This window comes from Choloepus didactylus, chromosome 7 (assembly GCF_015220235.1).
Source record: "Choloepus didactylus isolate mChoDid1 chromosome 7, mChoDid1.pri, whole genome shotgun sequence".
Classification (NCBI taxonomy): domain Eukaryota; kingdom Metazoa; phylum Chordata; class Mammalia; order Pilosa; family Megalonychidae; genus Choloepus; species Choloepus didactylus.
In genome coordinates this window covers 122,000,997-122,019,590 of record NC_051313.1, presented here as the reverse complement: position 1 = coordinate 122,019,590, position 18,594 = coordinate 122,000,997, and the positions used below count along the sequence as shown (strand labels likewise).

At 47.1% G+C, this 18,594-nt stretch overlaps 3 protein-coding genes across 5 annotated transcripts; 2 read left to right on the top strand and 1 right to left on the bottom strand.

The window, feature by feature from the left end:
* The first annotated feature begins 27 nt into the window (after positions 1-27).
* Positions 28-7,200, top strand: POLR1H (RNA polymerase I subunit H). Its single transcript, XM_037844819.1, has 4 exons — positions 28-493; positions 743-843; positions 1,056-1,165; positions 6,329-7,200. Exons 1-4 carry the CDS (start codon positions 358-360, stop codon positions 6,351-6,353), a joined length of 372 nt encoding a protein of 123 aa, XP_037700747.1. The 5' UTR covers positions 28-357; the 3' UTR covers positions 6,354-7,200.
* Positions 7,201-7,852: 652 nt separating this feature from the next.
* Positions 7,853-11,644, top strand: PPP1R11 (protein phosphatase 1 regulatory inhibitor subunit 11). Of its 3 annotated transcripts, none has more exons than XM_037844817.1 (3): positions 7,853-7,974; positions 9,826-9,934; positions 10,384-11,644. In XM_037844817.1, exons 1-3 carry the CDS (start codon positions 7,945-7,947, stop codon positions 10,584-10,586), a joined length of 342 nt encoding a protein of 113 aa, XP_037700745.1. In that variant the 5' UTR covers positions 7,853-7,944; the 3' UTR covers positions 10,587-11,644. The 3 variants fall into 3 exon arrangements, with proteins under 3 accessions (XP_037700745.1, XP_037700744.1, XP_037700746.1); XM_037844816.1 differs by lacking the exon at positions 7,853-7,974 and adding an exon at positions 8,495-8,730; XM_037844818.1 differs by lacking the exon at positions 7,853-7,974 and adding an exon at positions 9,070-9,392.
* RNF39 (ring finger protein 39) lies at positions 11,587-16,744 on the bottom strand. The gene is made up of 4 exons (XM_037844804.1): positions 16,104-16,744; positions 14,352-14,371; positions 14,058-14,149; positions 11,587-12,969 (listed from the first exon to the last, which is right to left on the bottom strand). The coding sequence occupies exons 1-4, from the start codon at positions 16,464-16,466 to the stop codon at positions 12,386-12,388; spliced, it is 1,059 nt and encodes a 352-aa protein (XP_037700732.1). The 5' UTR covers positions 16,467-16,744; the 3' UTR covers positions 11,587-12,385.
* Between the last annotated feature and the right edge of the window lie 1,850 nt (positions 16,745-18,594).

The window sequence follows — 18,594 nt, the reverse complement described above, 5'->3', positions numbered from 1 at the left end:
ACTTATGACGTCTCAGCCAATCGTGAGCCCGAACGTGTTGACGCTGTGGGCCTCCACGCGCTGGCTGCCCCGCGGCTCTTGCAGACACCTGCGCTCTAGGTCGCCGGGTTGGCCAGCTCTTCTCCCGGGGAGGGTATCAGGCCGGTTGGCGCCCGGTGCGGGCTGTGAATGTCGGACGCTTAGGCTCACTCGTCGCCGAAATAGGAGGCGTGCGTAGAAGGAGGGCTCGAGTTATTTATGCCTAGGTCCTGGGACAGGATAGGAAGGACCCCTGAGTGGTGAGGTTGGTTTTTTAAAAACTTCTCTTTTGTTAATAAGTTTCTCTTCCTCTCCCCAACCCTCGACCATCTATCTGTCATGGACCTCGCCAAGACCTGCTCCAGCTTCCAGTCGGACCTAGATTTCTGCCCAGACTGCGGCTCGGTTCTACCTCTGCCCGGGACTCAGGATACGGTCATTTGTACTCGCTGTGGCTTCTCCATCAACGTGCGGGGTGAGGGACTCTTAGGCAGTGGTCCTGGCGCAGGATCTAGAATGGAAGGGTCGGAGGCTTGGGGACCTCAAGATGGCGGGATTATGGAGGGGGATCCCAGAGCAGGAGATCAGGCACTTGTACCTTTGGTCCCGGGGCGAGACCTAAAGGTGACACAAGGAATGCGGAGCCTCCTGGCCTAACCGGGAGGGGTTGCGGGTGTCTACTCCCACCGCTTGTCTCCACAAACGGTTCTTACCGCCTGCGCAGACTTCGAAGGGAAGGTTGTGAAGACCTCATTTGTGTTCCACAAACTGGGAACAGCCGTGCCTATGTCGGTGGAAGAAGGACCAGAGTTCCAGGGGCCCGTGGTAAGTTAATGAGATCAAGGACTGGCTTGGTAAGGGAAACGAGAAAGAAATGGGGCAGAGGGTAATGCAGAAATCTGGAGAGTTTTGTACCCCATTCCAAGAAAGTAGAGGGGTCTTGAGAGCAGAATTGTCTGTGGGATGTGACAACCTGATATCTATCAGAAATAAGGAGATATGACTAGGCCTCCCCTGTCTCACTAATTGTTTCGCAGGTTGACAGACGCTGCTCTCGATGTGGTCATGAAGGAATGGCATACCACACCAGACAAATGCGCTCAGCTGACGAAGGGCAGACTGTCTTCTACACCTGTACCAACTGCAAGTCAGTGTCATTTCCCCTCCCTCTGCCCTTTTTCCATCTGCTTGCCAGCTAAACAAATCCAGTGACTTACATTTTACTAAATGAACAATTTGTTTCTTTGATTACATTCCTCATTTCTGTACAATAATAGGGAAATGTGTGGTCTTTTAATTTAAAAACATTACACTTTTCATACACTTTTTATGGTCAGTGAACTAAACTTATAAAAATAATTGAAAAGAAAATGAAAAAATAGAGAAGGCAGGTTTTGCTTAGTGGTCACCATCTTATGCTGGAGTCTTGCACTACAGTCAAGGTAGTTTTACTTTGATGAGAATTGCTCATGCATGACAAAAAGAACATGGGCTTTCTGGATGGTTTAAAGAACTGGTCTTTGGTGTTCTGCAGTTTCAAGATGTGGCTTTATTTATCAGATTTGGGAATTGCTGGGTTTTCTGAAATTGTTTTTTTTTTTTTTTTTTCTCCCATCAACGTTGGAAAATTATCAGCCTTTATCTTGTTGAATAGTCTTTTCCCCCATGTTCTCAACTATCACATTCTGTACTTCTAATTAGTTGTTGATTAGACCTATTCTCCATTTCTCTTAACCTGTCTTTCATATTTTCTATCTCTTTTCTCTCTGCTGCCTTCTGGATAATTTCTTCGGGTCTTTCTTCCAGGTTACTAATTCTGTCTTAAGTTTATTTCAATAATTATTACTTTTTAAAAATAATAAACTTTTATTTTTAGAGCAGTTTTGGGTTTACAGAAAAGTTGCACAGAAAGTATAAAGTTCCCACACACTCCTCTTCCCCTCTCCCCTTTCCCCTTTCTCCACACACATAGTTTCCCTTATTATTAACATCTTGCATTAGTGTGGTACATTTGTTACAATTGATGAACAAGTACTGAAACATTATTAGTAACTAAAGTCCATAGTTTACATTAGGGTTCACTCTTTGTGTAGGTAATTCTATGGATTTTGACAAATGTGTAATGTCATTATCCACCATGGAATAATACAGTATAGTTTCACTGCCCTAAAAATGCCCTGGGCTCCACCTATTCATCTCTTCCCCTCACCCGTTGCAACCATTGATCTTTTTACTGTCTATATAGTTCTGCCTTTTCCTCAATGTCATATACTTGGAATCATAAACTAAGTAGCCTTTTCAGACTGGCTTCTTTCACTTAGCAATATGTATTTAAGGTTCCTCCATATCTTTTCACGGTTTGATAGCTCATTTCTTTCTTTTTCCTTTTTACTGTAGAACATGCATACAACCCACAATTTCTCATTTTAAATACAATTCAGTGGTATTAATTGCATTTGCAATATTATGCTACCATCACCAATATCCATTATCCAAACTTTTTCATCACCTCATGCATCCATTAAGTAATAACCACCCTCCTGCCCCTGGTAATTTATAATCTATCTGTCTCTGTGAAATTAGTTTTTTCTAGGTATTTCATATAAGTGATGTCATACAACATTTGCCTTTTTGTGTCTTATTTCGCTTAACGTCTTCTAGGTTCATCCATGTTGTAGTGTGTACCAGAACTCCATTCTTTTTTATGGCTGAATAATACTCCATTCTGGGTTTATAAACCATGTTTTGTTTATCCGTTCTTCCATTGATGGACACTTGGATTGCTTCCACCTTTTAGCTATTGTGAATAATGCTGCTATGAACATTAGTGTACTGTTTGAGCCTCTGCTTTCAATTCTTTGGGGTATATACCAAGAAGTGGGTTTGTTGGGTCATATGATAATTCTATTTTCAACTTTCTGAGGAACCAACAAACTGATTTCCACAGTGGCTGCACCATTTTACAATCCCCCCAACAATGTATAAGGATTCCTAGTTCTCTGCATTCTCACCAACAATTATTTTGTTTTTTTTTTTTTAATAATTGTCATAGTGAGTGTGAAGCAGTAGCTCATTGTGCTTTTAATTTGCATTTTCCTGTTGACCAGTGATTTTGAGCATCTTTTCATGTGCTCATTATTTATTTGCCTATCCTCTTTGGAGAAAGGTCTATTTCAAGCCCTTTGCCCATTTTTAAATCTTTTTGTTGATAGGTTGTTGCCATTTTTTATACATTCTAGCTAATAGACCCTTATTGGGTATATGATTTCCAAATATTTTTCCCATTCTGTAGGTTATTTTTTTTCTTCCTTGATGGTACCTTTTTAAAAAAATAGTTTTACTGAGATATATTTGTATACCCTACAATCATGTACAGTGTACAGTTATTCACAGTACCATCATATAGTTGTACATTCATCACCAGAATCAATTTTTGAACATTTTTCTTACTCCAAAAAAAAAAAAAAGTAAAAAAAAAACACCTAAAACATTCCATCCCACCCTATTTTTCATTTAATTTTTGTCCCCATTTTTCTACTCATCTGTCCATACACTGGATAAAGGAAGGGTGAGCAACAAGGTTTCACAATCACACTGTGTAAGCTACATAATTATACAATCGTCTTCAAGAATCAAGTCCACTGGGTTGCAGTTCGACAGCTTCAGGGATTTCCCTCTAGCCATTCCAGCACACTAAAAACTAAAAAGTGGTATCTATATAGCGCATGAGAATACCCTCCAGAGTGACCTCTTGACTCCATTTGAAATCTCTCAGCCACTGAAACCTTATTTTGTTTCGTCATCTTCCCCTTTTTGGTCAAGGAGATTTTCTCAATCCCATGATGCTGTGTCCAGGCTCATCTCGCATTGCCAGGGGGATTTACACCCCTGAGAGTCATTTCCCACGTAGGGGAGGGCAGCGAGTTTACCTTTCGAGTGGGCTTAGAGAGAGACAGGCCACATCTGAGCAACAAAGAGGTTTTCTGGGGGACAATCATAGGCACAATTATAAGTAGGCTTAGCCACTCTTTTGCAGTAATAAGCTTCATAAGGGAAAGCCCCCAGATCGAGGGCTTGGCCTACTAAATTGGTAGTCCTCAATGTTTGTGAGAATATCAGTAATAATCCAGGTGGGGAAGTCCAACATTTTCGCATTTTCCCCCAGTTCCTCAGAGAGGGCTTGCAAATACATTTTTATTCTCTGCGCATATCACTTTGGGATATTTCGGGATTTCACCCCATCCTGTACAAACCTACCAGATTTCACTTCCTGTTCAAAGTTCCATATACTTACGGTGTTCAAACAAACTGACCACTTAAATTATTAAGTATACTACAGAAAATATACATCCCGCACCAAATAAACATCTCTTTCTTTGGTCTCACACAGAAGTTGACATTTTAAAACATAGTCAGTGTTGTCCTTTACCCTTTGGCCTGATTTGCCTTAGTCCTAAGCAGATCTGCTTCATTCATATGAAATTGATGTCTGAACACTTTTTCAGCTTTTTGAACAGTTGCTATATGAGGTAATACTGACATTGATAGCTGCCAAGCTCTAGCGCTGAGTTTCAGGTGTCACACAGATACCAAAAGTTCCAGAGACCGACCAGGTTATACACAAAAGAGCTCACCATCTCAGAATTTAAGGATAACCATGACAACTCAGGAATAGATGTGACTGCTATTGAGAGCTTACAATCTTACATTAAGCCTTCCCCTGATAACCCGTGCTTTAAGATTAAATTCTCAGAGTTTGCAAATTATAGTTAATCCATATTAGATGAGGCGTTATAATGTTGGTCTTTTCATTTCTGGCATACTTCACACAAAACATTGTCCTCAAAATCCATTCACCTGGTTGCATGACTCACAACTTCATTTCTTCTTGCAGTTGCTCAATTTTCTATTGTTTGCATACACCACAGTTCATTGATGGTATCTTTTGATGTACAAAAGTTTTAAATTTTGATTAAGTCCATTTTATCTAAGGTCATGTCTTTTTATTGCTGGATAAGATTCCGTTGTGTGGATGTGCGACTGTTTGTTTATCCATTCATTCACCTATGGAAGGGTATCTTGGTTGCTTCCAATTTGGGGCAATTATGAATAAAGCTTCTAAAAACATTCATGTGCAGGTTTTTGTGTGGACATAAATTTTCAACTCAATATTAGGTTTTAAATATTTTTATGAGTTTACTGGATTATTTTTCAGATCTCCTCAGTCATTTTAATCATTCCCAATTCTTTAAGCATATTTTAAATTTCTCCTTTTATTCTTTAAAAATATATTACATTTAAATATATTGAACATGGCTCTATTATATTCTGTATCTGATAATTCTGATGTCCACAGTCTTGTGCGTCTGATGCTGCTATTTGCTATTTCTCCTGACTCTACTCTCTCTCATGGTGTTCTTTTTTCCTTTGTCTTTGTAATTTTTGACTGTAAGCTCAGGATTTTTAAAACTTTAAAAATTCTTTGAGGCACGGGGTGAAGGCTCTATTCTCAGCATTTGTGTTTGCTCTTCTGGGTGCCTTGAGGCACTACCAAGCTGGAATCACTTTAAATAAATTCTTGGCTTCAGGTTTTTTGGACCACACAGGTCATATGCACTTGTGCTGCAAAACCATTTAAGGGCCAACTTATGGTTAGAAATTCTTAGAGAATACATTTCTCTTCCTCTCCTTACTTGAAACAGTTAAATTCCCCTTCTGCAAAGTTGGATTAATTTTTTACTCGTTCACTTTTACACAGACAGGTAGGCCCCCTGGCTGGGGGTGAGTGGGTGGGGGTGGTCCCAAATTTATGCAAGGAATCTCTTATCAGGCATTGCAGGTTTTATCAGGCATTGCAGGTTTTATCTCCAGTTTCTTATATCCCATGTGGCCATAAAAACAGTAGGTCAAGGGCACCAGGGTAGCAGGGGGCTTCAGGTTTAAGTCTGGATTCATGGTTTTAGATAATTTCTGACCAGTGCAAAGATTGCCTTTACTTTCTTGCTATCTCATCAATGAGGTCCAGTTTATTCTTTTTATTTTTTTTTTTCTTTTATGGTTAGTGCTTTTTGTGTTGTTGAAGAAATCTTTGTATACTTCAAGGTCATATTTCATTGTGTATATATTTTTTTAATCCCAGCATTTTTAGTTAGTTGTCTTGAAGTTGGAGGGTTGTTTAGGAGATTGAGTTCTCCCTAGTGGCGTAAATACAAGCCTTCTTTGATTCTTTTGAGTATCATATCTCATCCTGCTAGAAACTCTCCTTTTGGTTTAATATAACAAGTCTTTTTTTTTTTTTTTTTCTCCATAGGTTCCAGGAGAAGGAAGACTCGTGATCTTTTTTCTTAGCTACTCAGCAATGCCTCCCTCTCCTATTCCTTGGAAGGTGGATACTAGGTCTTTAGGTCTCCTGTCCATCCCCTCTGGTTGTAATGTCTTGTTCCCAGAAGGAGTATCAGATCCTTGTGTGGAGATTGCCATTGTCCTCGGAGCACTCCTACTCCTAGTAGAGTTTCCTTAAAGTTATATTTCTCTGTAAGAATATGTCATTTACAATCTGCTTTGCTGCCACAGGAATTTAAACGAGCTAACAGAGATATATTTGTCCTTTCAGCAAATATATCAACTGCAAAAGATAATATAAATTAGTAGTATGTGAGAAAGAAAAAGGAGGAGAAAAAATTAAGAGCCAGAAATGATAGTAATATAAAAAAGCAATTATAAAAATCCTCACCTTCCAAATCTATTTGATTACTGAGTTTAGGAAAACAAAAAGTGGAAGTTTGGATAGTGAGAATTCAACTGAAAATTTAACCAAATCTATTTGGTATATAAGTTTCAACAACAAAAAATTCTGATACCAAGGGATACCAGCACATCTTTACTACAGGTGAACAGGAAATTACTTAAACGGTAATTGTGGTCTTTTAATTGCTCTTGAAGTAAATGTAATATATATATTCTTTGTAATAGATTCACATATAGAAAGGAAGAAAGAAATAAAGTACAAAGCATGGGGAATCCCACTATTCAGAGATAACCAAATGATATATATGTGTGTGAACATATATATATTTAATGGGTCTTACTACACATGCTGAACCATATTTTGCTTTTTCAGTTTGAACCAAAAATTTACAAAGGAAATAAGAGTCCAGAAACAATAAACATTTTCAAATTTTAGTCTGAGTCGGCATTCCTGCTATTTTTTTGTTTAAATGGTGATCCAGGGGTGAGAGTAATGATTTTCTTGTAACTGTGTGGCCATTGTATAGTCAGAACTCTAAAACATACACCACCCTGTTTGACCCCTACAGCAACTTGTAGAGATGGACAGAGCAGTCTTTCTCACAGTACACTTGAACGGTTCTGGCAGTGGACTTTCCTTACCCACTCTTGAAATTTGAAACAAATGTGTGCATGTTTCACCCTACTCTAAGCCTTTCCGTGTCTCATAACTTGGATGAATCAAGTCCAAGTTTCTTAGCAAAGCAGAGCCTTCCATATATAACCACCACCTACTTTGTCAAGCCTGATACTCCAGTGGTACAAAACCGTCCGCATTTCCTTCTGTGCACACATCTCTGGCTTTGTAAACTCTCTAAAAAACCTTTTCCTGCCTTCCCAGTTTCCTTCCTTTTGACATTTTTTTGCTCCCTGAGAACGTGTATTTATTTTTATCGCAGCACAAACTGTCGTTACGTTGTCATTTCTGACCATTTCTCTGCTTAGTCTTATTTCCACCACGGGGCTAGCTCGATTGAGCGTATGCTGACAGTATTCAATTTAATTCCGTTTCATAGATCATATTTACTTCTATTTTAATATCCCAGTGCCTTATATTTTTGTTATTTCTGAGTGTGTCTGTCTTCCCCACTAGACTGGGAGCTAAAGGCAAGGTCTGCGTGTTTTGTGAAGGTGCGTGAAATGCCTAACCCGAACACCTACAGGCATCAGGTAAGGGAAAGGACAGAGATAGCCAGATTACTAATCAATTGTGTTTTCAAGTGCACCAAAGTCCCGTTTCCCTAGTTCCTAAGCGAAACATTAAGGAATGGGACTAGGTCATTGTAGAGCCATTACTATTACCCCTTAGTCTTCCCCGCCCCTACCGCAAGTTTAAAAATCGGGAGTTCAACTACCACACAGCACAACTCCCGCACGCCTTCGCCGGCTAGCCGGTTCCGCAGCGCCTTGTAGTTCCCTAGCTTTTGGACCTCCCCTTCCTGCCTTATCTCGGGTGCGCGTGCGCGTGCTGCCCTTGAGGCCGCCGCCTATACCCTTCCACACCCGCAGTGACGCTCCTTCCGCCAAATTTTTGTTTCTCATTCTTGAGGCGCCGGTGCACTGTCACATGACGGCGGAACTAGTCTGGCAGCGCCTGCGCTCTGACGCAGTTGGTGCGGGGAAAGAAGGGTACTACAGAAGTCGTCACACCCGGAAGCGGGGAGCCGGAAGTGGGGTTGGACAGGTTATCCCAGGGGTGGGGAAGCGGAGGCCCAGGAGGAGGGAGAAAAAAGAAGGCGGAGGATTCTGGCTACTACTCTGAATCCGATACTGATTCTCTTAGAACACAGAGATACAGAAAAAGGGAAAGGTGTCTCATCCCCCTTCCTTCCCTCCTCCCTATCCTCAGCCTTAGCCATGGCTGAGGCAGGGTCCGGGCTGAGTGAGACCGTCACTGAGACAACGGTTACCGTGACAACTGAGCCCGTGAGAAAGGCGGGGGTGGGGGTTGGGGGCGGTGCTGTTTAGGGGTCTGGGAGATATCGGGAAGGAGGGGATAAGGTATAGGAGAGTTGCTCCAGGGGCTGGCCCTGGGGGTATAGGAGGAGTGGGGTTGAAGGTCTGGAGTTAGGAGAATCGCAAGGTATTGGGGATATCTGAAGGGACGGATAATGCAGGCTAATCAAGGGACATGTAATAAGGGTTAGGGTTAGAATATAGGTGATGCTGCTTGGAGGGTGGTGGTGTATAAATAATGAAGGAATGGGAAAGTTAAAGTGCAAGGGAGGTGCTGGGGGTGGGGTATGGGCCGTGTAAGAAACTCTGGCTGGGGGCCAGGTGTGGCAGGATTTGACCTAAAATATACTTATCAAATATTTGTTGAATGAATGAATGTAAAGGGGAGTGGAGGAAATGAGGGAACAAGGAAAAGGATGAAGATCATATTTTGAGAAATCAGAGGGGAAATGTGAGATTGAGAAACAAGTAGCATTTTTGCAAAAGCAGAGTTAAGGTGCCTTTAAAGGGAGAAGGTTGCATTGGGCTTAATAGCCTCTGGACTAACAGAGTTTACAATAGTTACCGGAGATGCCAGAATTCCAGGATAGGTGGATAGGAAGTTCAGATTGCTGGGCTTGAGAATGAGAGAGGTGAGAATAGAGTTCTTCCTGTAAAGGGGAAAAGAATAGGGGGTCTGGAAAAAGGGAGATCAAAGATGAGGCACTGGGGACTGAGAAATAATTTTCATGTATTAATACCACCAAGGATGGTTTGGGGAGGAAGACGGAGAGACAGTGAGGATTATATTTTCATTTGAAGATTTGCTGGGACCTTCCTTAGGTTAGGAATTTTGTCTTCTCTGTACACAAGCTGTTATCAAGAACAGGAAATAGTGCCTCACTAATCCTCAGGGAACTCCTGATGCCAGAGACCTGTTCTATTTTATCTTCTCCCGGCATTTAGCTCTTCTGGTGCTGTGACTCTGGCACCAGAATGAACTGAGGAAGGGTAGCCCCTGGGAGGGAGTGGGAAAGTTCAGTAGGAGGGAGTAGATCGGTATGCCCATCCCTCTTAACCTTCTAGGAGAACCGGAGCCTAACCATCAAACTTCGGAAACGGAAGCCAGAGAAAAAGGTGGAATGGTCAAGTGACACTGTGGACAACGAGCATATGGGACGCCGCTCATCAAAATGTGAGTAACCGTTGACCCTCAGTAACCCTGGAATCCTGGCTTCCCTCTACAAATCTTCTACCTTCTCACATCCACAGGCCTCCCTGAGGCCTCCAGATGCTCACCATCCTGACACTTTCTTGATGGTTCTCTAACATCAGGGAAAGGAGTTTAAAGTTAGAGGGAAAGAGGCAGGGAGGGAGCTAACAATGGGATGTGCCAAGACCTAAAGGCAAGAGGTATCAGAAGTGGGAGAAATAGGGCTTTGGAAAAGGAAAGTCCAGGATAAGGGATTGGGTGCCTGAATCCCAGGGAGTGGGCCTGGGGAAGCTAGATCTTGGAAGGTAGGAGGAGGCAGTGGTGGAAGTAGGAATTTTCACTGAGATCCAGGAGGCAGGAATGGAGCAGACATGCCATATCTTACTCTTCCTCCTTTTTAACTGGGCTCCTGCTTCCACTTCCAAATCTAGGCTGCTGTATTTATGAGAAACCTCGGGCCTTTGGCGAGAGCTCCACAGAGAGTGATGAGGAAGAAGAGGAGGGCTGTGGTCATACACACTGTGTCCGGGGCCACCGCAAAGGACGGCGTCGTGCAACCCTGGGACCGACCCCTACCACCCCTCCCCAGCCTCCTGACCCATCCCAGCCCCCTCCAGGACCAATGCAGCACTAAACTCCTCTCTCCCTGACTATTCCTGTGTCTGTCTGGCCCTGAATATATCCATGTGGCTACTTGGAGATTAAACCCATGGTTTGATCTCTTCTCCAGTTCGCCTCTTTCCCTCTCCTCTGCCTGATAGAGAGAAGATGGAAAGGTGGGTGGACAGAGATTCTGGAATTCTTAATTGCTGCTATCCAGAACCCAGGCTTCTGGGTTGCCTCAGCCCTCATTTCTCCTCTCAGTACCCATCCTCCCCTCTCCAGGGATCTAGGCATCTTGGTCCCAGTCCATTCCCTTTGTTCTCACTGCCAAACTGCCTGTCCTGGGATCCGGTTATCTCAGCCCCTTGCACTGTCTACTCAAGTCCCAATCAGGTTTCCAACAGCCCTAGCTTTCACTGCCAGGGTCCCAGCCAGATTCTAGGCAGTCTTGTCCCAGCTGTGTTCATTAATCCTGGCTTAGAGCTCTTCCACTCATTTTTTTTTTTTTTTAACAACCCTAATTCTTAGTCCTGTGGGATGTGAGGACTTTGGGAGACCTCAAGGCTCCCAGCCCTTCCCCTCCCTCCCTGCCCATTTCCCTCATGCACTAGGGAGGATTTAGGAGAGGTCTTTGTCATCCTTACCTCAAATGGAAAATGGAGCAGGAAATAAAGTCATGTCCTGTCTCCCTACCCTTCTTGTATGATCTGGGATTTCTGAGAATGCTGCCTTTGCGACTGGTCACTTAGAGCCAACTCCTCAACCTTTGGTCTTTCAGCTTCTGAGACAGATCCTACATAGTCCTAGGGGTATGGGTCCCGGGGGGGAGGGGGGCAGGGAGGAAAAGGGAAGGAGCAAAGAGGTGGGGTTGGGTCTCCTATACTCGTACCCCTTCCTTCCTAGCTTTGATGTCTCTGCCAGCCCAGATGCCCAGCTCTCTTGGTCCTCCCTACCCCTTGCTTGGATCCAGGTATCTCATTTCCCAGGCCTCCTGCCATGCACAGTTGCAAAGATCAGTTAAATCCATACCACCCTGAGATCTCATTTATTGCCACAGATGCACAAAATAAATAACCCAACATCACAAAATGTGTTAAATATAGGCCCATTTATACATATAGGGAAAGATATGAAATTATGTACAAGGTTGAGTTTGGGGATGTCTGGGCTGTTCCTATGTACAGGAGAGGAGAGGTAGCACCATTGCTAACAAAGGTTCTTAATGGAGAAAGGCTGTGACCATAGCAGTCACGGAGTAGAATGGAACTGACCCACAAATGCAAAAGTAAAATAAAGAGGTCTTAAGCTTCTTAGTGGGCCCTGAGGCCCAGGCCAGTCTCTTGTTTTTTAGGAGGAGACTCTTGTCTGGGAGAAACCTCAAAGTAGACGGGGGAGGGAGCCCAAGCCTTATAGCTGTGGAGAAGGCACTGGGCCCTTCTTCAGAGCTGAGAGGTGGAGTGGGAGGTAAATCTCTTAATACCAGGGCATTTGTGTAGTAAATATGGGACCTTTATCAATACTGACCTGGTAGAACCTATTCCCTAATTTAGGCAGGAACTAGTAAATGATAGGAGAGAGGTCAGCTGGGGAATACTGTGGGGTAGGGGGGCTGGATTTGGCTTTGGGAGTGGGTGTGGAAAACTGGAGGCTATTTGAGGTCATTATTTTGGGGGAAAAAGACAATGTGGGTGTGTGTGGGGGGGGCGCTCAGTGCTCTGGCAATGGGCGTATGCATGTGATTCCTGGAATGAGTGGGATTTCCGAGCCCAAGAGGAGGCAGCCTTGCAGTGGCTGGGCAGAAATAGGCTGGAGTGGGGGTGACGGGGAGACTCAACCTTCGGCGGCCGGCACAATACGAAGCGGGGCGCGGGTGTCGCGGGTGCAGAACAGTGGGAAGACGCGCTCCCCCAGGGGACCAGGCGCCTGGAAGGCGAAGAGCAGGTCAAGCGATAGGCCATCGTAGAAGGCCACACGGCCCCTCTCCCAGTCCAAGTCCACGCGGATGCGCCGCGGCGGGGGCCCAGCACCGCCCAGCGGGGTGGGCTCGGGTGCCGTGAGGGCCCACAGGCGGCCGCCCCGGCCCTCGACGGCCCACACGGCCCCGGCGGGGCACAGTCCTACACGGCCCTTGCGCTGCACCGACTCTCCGGCCGCTCCCAGGGCGAAGCGGCTCCCCCCATCGTCCTCATCCTCTCCAGAAGAGTCTCCGCAGGAGGCGGCGTCCGCGGTCTCCACCTCCCAGCAGTGGCGGCCAGCTCCGAAGCCCTGCGCGCCCAGCACCGCGGGGAGCTGGTCAAAGCGCGCGGGGCCGTCAGGGGGCGCGGGCGTCCCCGGTGGGGCCAGCTGGACGCTGCGGCGGTCGGCGGAGATGAGGAGGCGGTGGTGCGCAGTGCCAGGGTCCAGGGTCAGGTCCGCTGGGGAGAAGGCGGCAGGGAGAGGACTCAGTGAGAGCGACTTCTGAGTCAGAGGGGGGATGGGGTAGAGAATATGCGGTGGAGGGCATGTAGGAGGCTAAGGGTGCTGGAGGCCGCACAACAGCTCCAAAGGCTGCTGCAGGACCAAAGAGAGTGAAGGCATCATTATGGAAATCAGGCCTGGGCAAGGCTCACTTGCGCAGCGTTGAGCAACTGATTTCCGCAGAATTGAGCTCAGCTACTGTTCTGCTGGCCCAGGGCAGAGGACACAGTGTGAGACCAAGGGAGAGGATGCCTGGTTTGGGAGTTGGGGGGAAGACAGTGAGGCCAACCTGGACTTACAAGGAGGCGTGAGGACAGATACAGATACCTCAGTCAGTGGCATCTTGGGTGGGGAGTGGGAGCTGGGTCAGCAGGATGGAGAGGTGGATCTAAAGAGAAAGACTGATTGATACTGGAACCCAAAATGACAAAGGGGAGAGCAAGTGTGGGAATCCAGGGTATCCAGAGAAACCAAGCCCTCCCATCCACAGAAATAGGTGGGGGGATACAGACTTATTTCTACAGGGAGGGTGGGCCAGAGAAGGAGAGAGAAGGCAATGATAGCCAAAGGTGCTAGAAAAAATAACTATTGACCTGTATGTATAAGGTAATTTGAGGAAAGATTTCTGGATTAAGGGTGCTAGAAGCAATCTGGGTTGGATGGGATGGTGGGTGACCACAAAGGTGAAACATCTTCTCTAGGCAATGTAAAGGAGGGTGGAGTGCAGCCTTGGGAGTAAAGGAGGAAGAAACTCCTGGCAACCCAGAAGTGGCAGAGAAGGCCCAGGGTTCCAGGGGCAGAGAGATGCAGGAGTCCTGGCAGGCTTCCAGAAAGGAGTGATAAGAGATGTGGAAGCAGAGATTCCTGAGAGGTAACCGACTTCCAGGAGTCTTTTGTGTGAGTGTATGACAAAGGGGGGTTGGGTGTGGGGGGGTGGTTGTTGAGAATGGCTGGAAAATGAGGAATTGACGATGGTTATAAAAAGAGACTTGATTCGGGGAGATAGGAAGGAGCAAACCAGTTCCCTCCCTTTCTCCCTCCTTACCTGTCAGTCTGTGAAGCATGTTTTTGGCCACTGGGTAATCTTCAGGGAGAGCTTCCTCTGAGTTAGATGACTTGGGCATTGGGGCATCCAATCTGGGAAGATGAGGGAGAAGTCAGGAAGTCAGTAGACACCACTCTGCCCTGTGATGCCCCCTTACCACACCCTCACATCTCTGAAATAGGAGGGGTGAGGCCACACCCATAGAGCCTGCCCATGGGTGTGAACTGAGCCAAGTGGGAATGTGGCAGATGTGGGGACTGGTAATGAAAAGGAAGGAAAAGTAAAAGAACTCACCGTCTCCATGTCTTCATATCCTGGGGTGAGCAGAAGAAAACATGGATGTGAGCTCTGGACTTCATACTATGGAGAGCCCGCTCCCTCCTGCCCCCTCTCCAGGTGAACTCAGTCTGAGCTGATGATGCCCCCTCTCCACTTCTTGGAACGATCTCACCTCTTTATCTCCTTCCCCATGCTCCTTTTCCCTCTCATTCCCCCCTTCCCCTTTCCTGAACCTTCCTCACACTCCATCACCACTCTCTCCTTATTCTCCAAACTCCACCCTCTCATCTTCTCTTTTCCCTCTCCATTCCCCAAGGGTTCTCGGTTTTTTGCCCCCAGACTTATCCTCTGTCTCTTTCAGTGGCCCCTACTCTTTCTCCACCTTCGTGAGTTTATCACAGACAACTGTCCTCTCCCACTCCAACCACACACCCCAAACACACACCCAGAGCCTTTGGGCTAAGCTGTAAACTGGCCAAAGAGTTGGTTTATAAAAGTCTTATAATAAAGCTGCTTCCCCTCTTGTCATAAAAGCCCAGTGGCGTTTATTGGGCCCTTTGCTTTGTGTCTACCCTGGCTAGGTTAGTAGCTGGACTTGTCAGAGACCCAACAGATCCACAGAGGGCCACAGAAGCCAGGATAGGAGGCAGGATGCTTCCCTCCCACCCCCACCTCAAATACTAGGATCCCACGCCCCCCACTTCACTGTCCCAGAGCAAGCCAGTCCGATGGAGAAGGGAGAAGAAAGGCAATTTGCCTAATGAAGCCAATTACACCTAGACTAATTAGGTCTGTGAAGACATCAAAGGGCGGAAGCGAGACCGGCTCAAGCTACTGGGGAGAAGCCAGTTCGGAATCTGGACGCCTGGGGGTCGGGCAAGGGAATGGGGTTGGTTGGTTGGCGGGGCGCGCGTGGGTGGGGGAGGGGAGCTGATAGGGCTGGGATTGGAGAGGAGCCAGAGGCCCGGATGGCTGCTCGCCTGGACTTCGCCTCCACCCACTACCGCCCCGGCCTGGGGCCCTGGGAGGAGCCTAGGACAACAATAACAAACAACTTTCAGTTCAACTCCGGGCAGAGCCTGCGGACCGGACCCCTGGAGAAGCCACTGTTGGTGTTCGGACCTGCATCCCCACTCCCCGCCTTCTTTTGACAGCCCTCCCCCAGCTTCTTCTCCATCTCCCTCCCCACCACGGCCTGCTGCTCCCCTTCCCCTAAGTTAGTTCTGACACACACACACACACACACACACACACACACACACACACACACACACACACACACACACACCATTTCCCCCTGCTCTCTCTAGCCTCCGTCTGCTCCCCACCCCCATTCGCCCCGCAGCTCCACCCTCCTCTTAGGCGCCAAGAGGCAGCGCTGTGCATCATCCCGCAGTTCCTGCGCTCTTCACGAAGGTCTCAGGGGACTCCTCTCATTCTGTCTAGCACTCCAACATCTACTCTTATTTCCCAACAGCTTCACTCCAGCTCTTCTCACAAGACCCAAGCATCCGTCCAGCCTCCTCCTCTCTGGGTCAAGTGTCAGCTGCCTGTCTTCCCTCCTGGAACCTCCCTGCTAGGGGAACCAGGGTCAGCCACCCCGGCCCCTCATCTTTCCTCTCCTCTCCCCAACTCCGTCTCTTGCCTACGCCTCCATAAGGGCCCTGGCTCCGGAGGTACCATTCCCCGCTTCTCCAGGGAATTCATGAATTCGCCCCCCGCCCGCCACCAACAGCTCCGCACCCGCGAAGCGCACTCGTGCCTCACCTCTGCGTACGGGTCCAGACAGCCCATGGTGGGGATACGCCCCCCTCGGCGTTTCCAAGCGCGGGCCCCTGGCTCTGCCAGCTTCTCACGCAGCCCGCGGCTAATTCGCACCTCCACCGCCAGCCGCACGTTAGACCTCAGGCTGCGGCGGGGACACGGCAGACCGCAGCAGGGGCAAGCAGTGGGGGGCGCCTCGGTGCCGGTGGCCGGCGGAGTCTCCCAGCGGCGGGCCAGGCACGCGCGGCAGAAGCTGTGCTCACACGCCAGGAGCACCGGGTCCTCGAAGGGGCCCCCGCACAGCGGACACGTCGCCAGCTGCTCCAGACGCTCCACCAGCCCTGGGCCCAGCTCAGAAGCCTCCATGGGGAGCCAGGGTGCGGGCGCCACCCCTTGCACAACAACCGCGACCGCCTTCGAGCGCGCAGACTGCGGGCGGCGCCTGCAGCTTGCTGAATCGGTATCCCTTTCTCGGTCTCCCGCATTAACTTTCTGCCCCTTTTCTGCTCCTCTCCTGGTATTGCCTCTCTCTTCTCCCAGAGTCTCAGTCTTCGCAAATCTCCCCACCTCATCCCGTTTTATAGGGAGGGAGGAGGCCCCTGCGGGAGGTAAACATTAGGCCCTTGCGTAACACCCCATCTGGTTCTCCCGCTTCCCGAGTATGATTTGGGAAAGAGGGTGGGGAAGAAAGGGCACCTGGGTTCTCGAGCCAAGAAGGTAGTCACTAGGGGGCGCTGTGGGGGGTAAGGTAACAATGTGTGGAGAGGATAGTCCCCTGGCGCCCCTCAAGAGCCCGAATCTCACTCCCCCCTTGGCCTGTGGTGTGCGGGTGGCAGGGTGCCCAGGCTCGTTCTTGGCATGTGTGCCCACATCGCCAGGCTGTGAGTCATTCCAGGTGGCTGGCACACCTACATCTGGAGGTAAGGGGCCGGAAGCGCCGATCCTGGTTTGTGTGGCCCTGGCAGGCCTCTGGGTGCTTGTGTGTGGCTGTCACTCCTAGCGCCTCTCTCCTCTCATCCTGTCTTACCTATTTTGGGCTTAAGGACACTCTGGAGCTAGGGGGTGGGGAAGCAGGCGCCCACACTCCTGCCTCCAGAACCCAGGGTAGGGCTCTTTCAGCTCTGCCTCTGACTGGCTCCCAGGGCTTCTCCTTACTTTCTTCCTATGTCTCTCTGGATTTTTCTTTCTCTGTTTTCTCCTCTGTGTTTTTATTTCTATTTTTCTCTTTTCCTCCTTCTTTGGAACGGACCCAAGGGGTTATATATTTCAACTCTTTTAGTTTACTGAGGCCCAGAGAACTGGAATTACCAAGTTTACACAGCAAGGGAATGACCCCAAGTAGAACCATAACCTGAACCTTCTGACTTGTGCCGTTTCTGTGACACTACCCCAACTCTTTTCCATTCCAGACCCCTGGAACTCTCTTCTGCTTTCTAATTCTCCTCTGATCTTTCCTTGTGCCTTCTGCCCCACCTCCATCTCTTTGTCTCTCTCCTTCCCCTTTCTTTTCCCTTCTCTCCCTCTTCTTACCTTTGGGAGTTTGTGAATAAGTAAACATTCAGGCGTCTACAACTGTGATCACACACACTGCTGTGCAAATGTGTATGCATCCACCAATGTACAATTGCCCAAATGTGTGGAAATTTACAGACAGATAACACTCATAGAATGTAAACATCTCAGATATGCCTGAATAGTCTTATGCACTCTGAATATCACTGGGATGGACACCCAGTATTATTTAAGGACAGATGGACATGCTTAAAGAAAACATGCAAAGATTCACTCTACTCTGTCATTAGTTTTATTGTCAATAAAAACAACAATACAACAACAGTAAGTGTTTATTAGACAGCAGCACTTTATTAGGCTTCCCCTCCACCTCCAGGTACTTATCATACCCCCCACATCCATACTTATCAGGCAGACACTCAACTATGATACACTGATAAATAAGCCTGCACAAACATACCTACATTCATCTTGGATCAAATCTCCCAGCTTAATGCTCATAAAACACACAGCTACCAAGCAGAAGACAACAGATATGACCAAAATCCATTTTGTGAAAGATGGACTTCCTTATTATGGTAGGTGAAATAATGCCCTCCCCCCCAAAGATGTCCACATTCTAATTCCTAGAACCAGTACATATATTACCTTACATGCAAAAGGGAGTTAAGGTTGTTAATTAACTGACCTTAAAGTAGGGAGGGTATTCCAAATTATCCAGGCTGCCCATTGCAGTCATGAGGGTTCTTAAAAGTGGAAAACACAGTGATGGGAAAGTTTTGGTAATGGATATTAACCTTGTTAAATTGACACCACTGAATTATATACTTGAAAGTGGTTAAAATGGGAAATGTTATCTTGTATATATGTTACCACAATAAAAATTTTAAAACAAAAAGTTGTCACAAATTGCTAATTACAGAGAGGAAAATGTGCCTTTAAAGTGAAGAGAGAGAGAGCAGTTACTGCCTTCACCAGGTCC

Excerpts from the sequence above, each read along its gene's own strand:
- POLR1H (XM_037844819.1), top strand. The coding sequence starts at position 358 with ATGGACCTCGCCAAGACCTGCTCCAGCTTCCAGTCGGACCTAGATTTC. Across the intron at positions 494-742 it reads CTTCTCCATCAACGTGCGGG|ACTTCGAAGGGAAGGTTGTG; the intron begins GTGAGGGACTCT and ends CCGCCTGCGCAG. Across the intron at positions 1,166-6,328 it reads TACACCTGTACCAACTGCAA|GTTCCAGGAGAAGGAAGACT; the intron begins GTCAGTGTCATT and ends TTTTCTCCATAG.
- PPP1R11 (XM_037844816.1), top strand. The coding sequence starts at position 8,662 with ATGGCTGAGGCAGGGTCCGGGCTGAGTGAGACCGTCACTGAGACAACG. Across the intron at positions 8,731-9,825 it reads TTACCGTGACAACTGAGCCC|GAGAACCGGAGCCTAACCAT; the intron begins GTGAGAAAGGCG and ends TTAACCTTCTAG. Across the intron at positions 9,935-10,383 it reads GGGACGCCGCTCATCAAAAT|GCTGCTGTATTTATGAGAAA; the intron begins GTGAGTAACCGT and ends TTCCAAATCTAG.
- RNF39 (XM_037844804.1), bottom strand. The coding sequence starts at position 16,466 with ATGGAGGCTTCTGAGCTGGGCCCAGGGCTGGTGGAGCGTCTGGAGCAG. Across the intron at positions 14,372-16,103 it reads GTCTGGACCCGTACGCAGAG|GATATGAAGACATGGAGACG; the intron begins GTGAGGCACGAG and ends TGCTCACCCCAG. Across the intron at positions 14,150-14,351 it reads GATATGAAGACATGGAGACG|ATTGGATGCCCCAATGCCCA; the intron begins GTGAGTTCTTTT and ends TCATCTTCCCAG.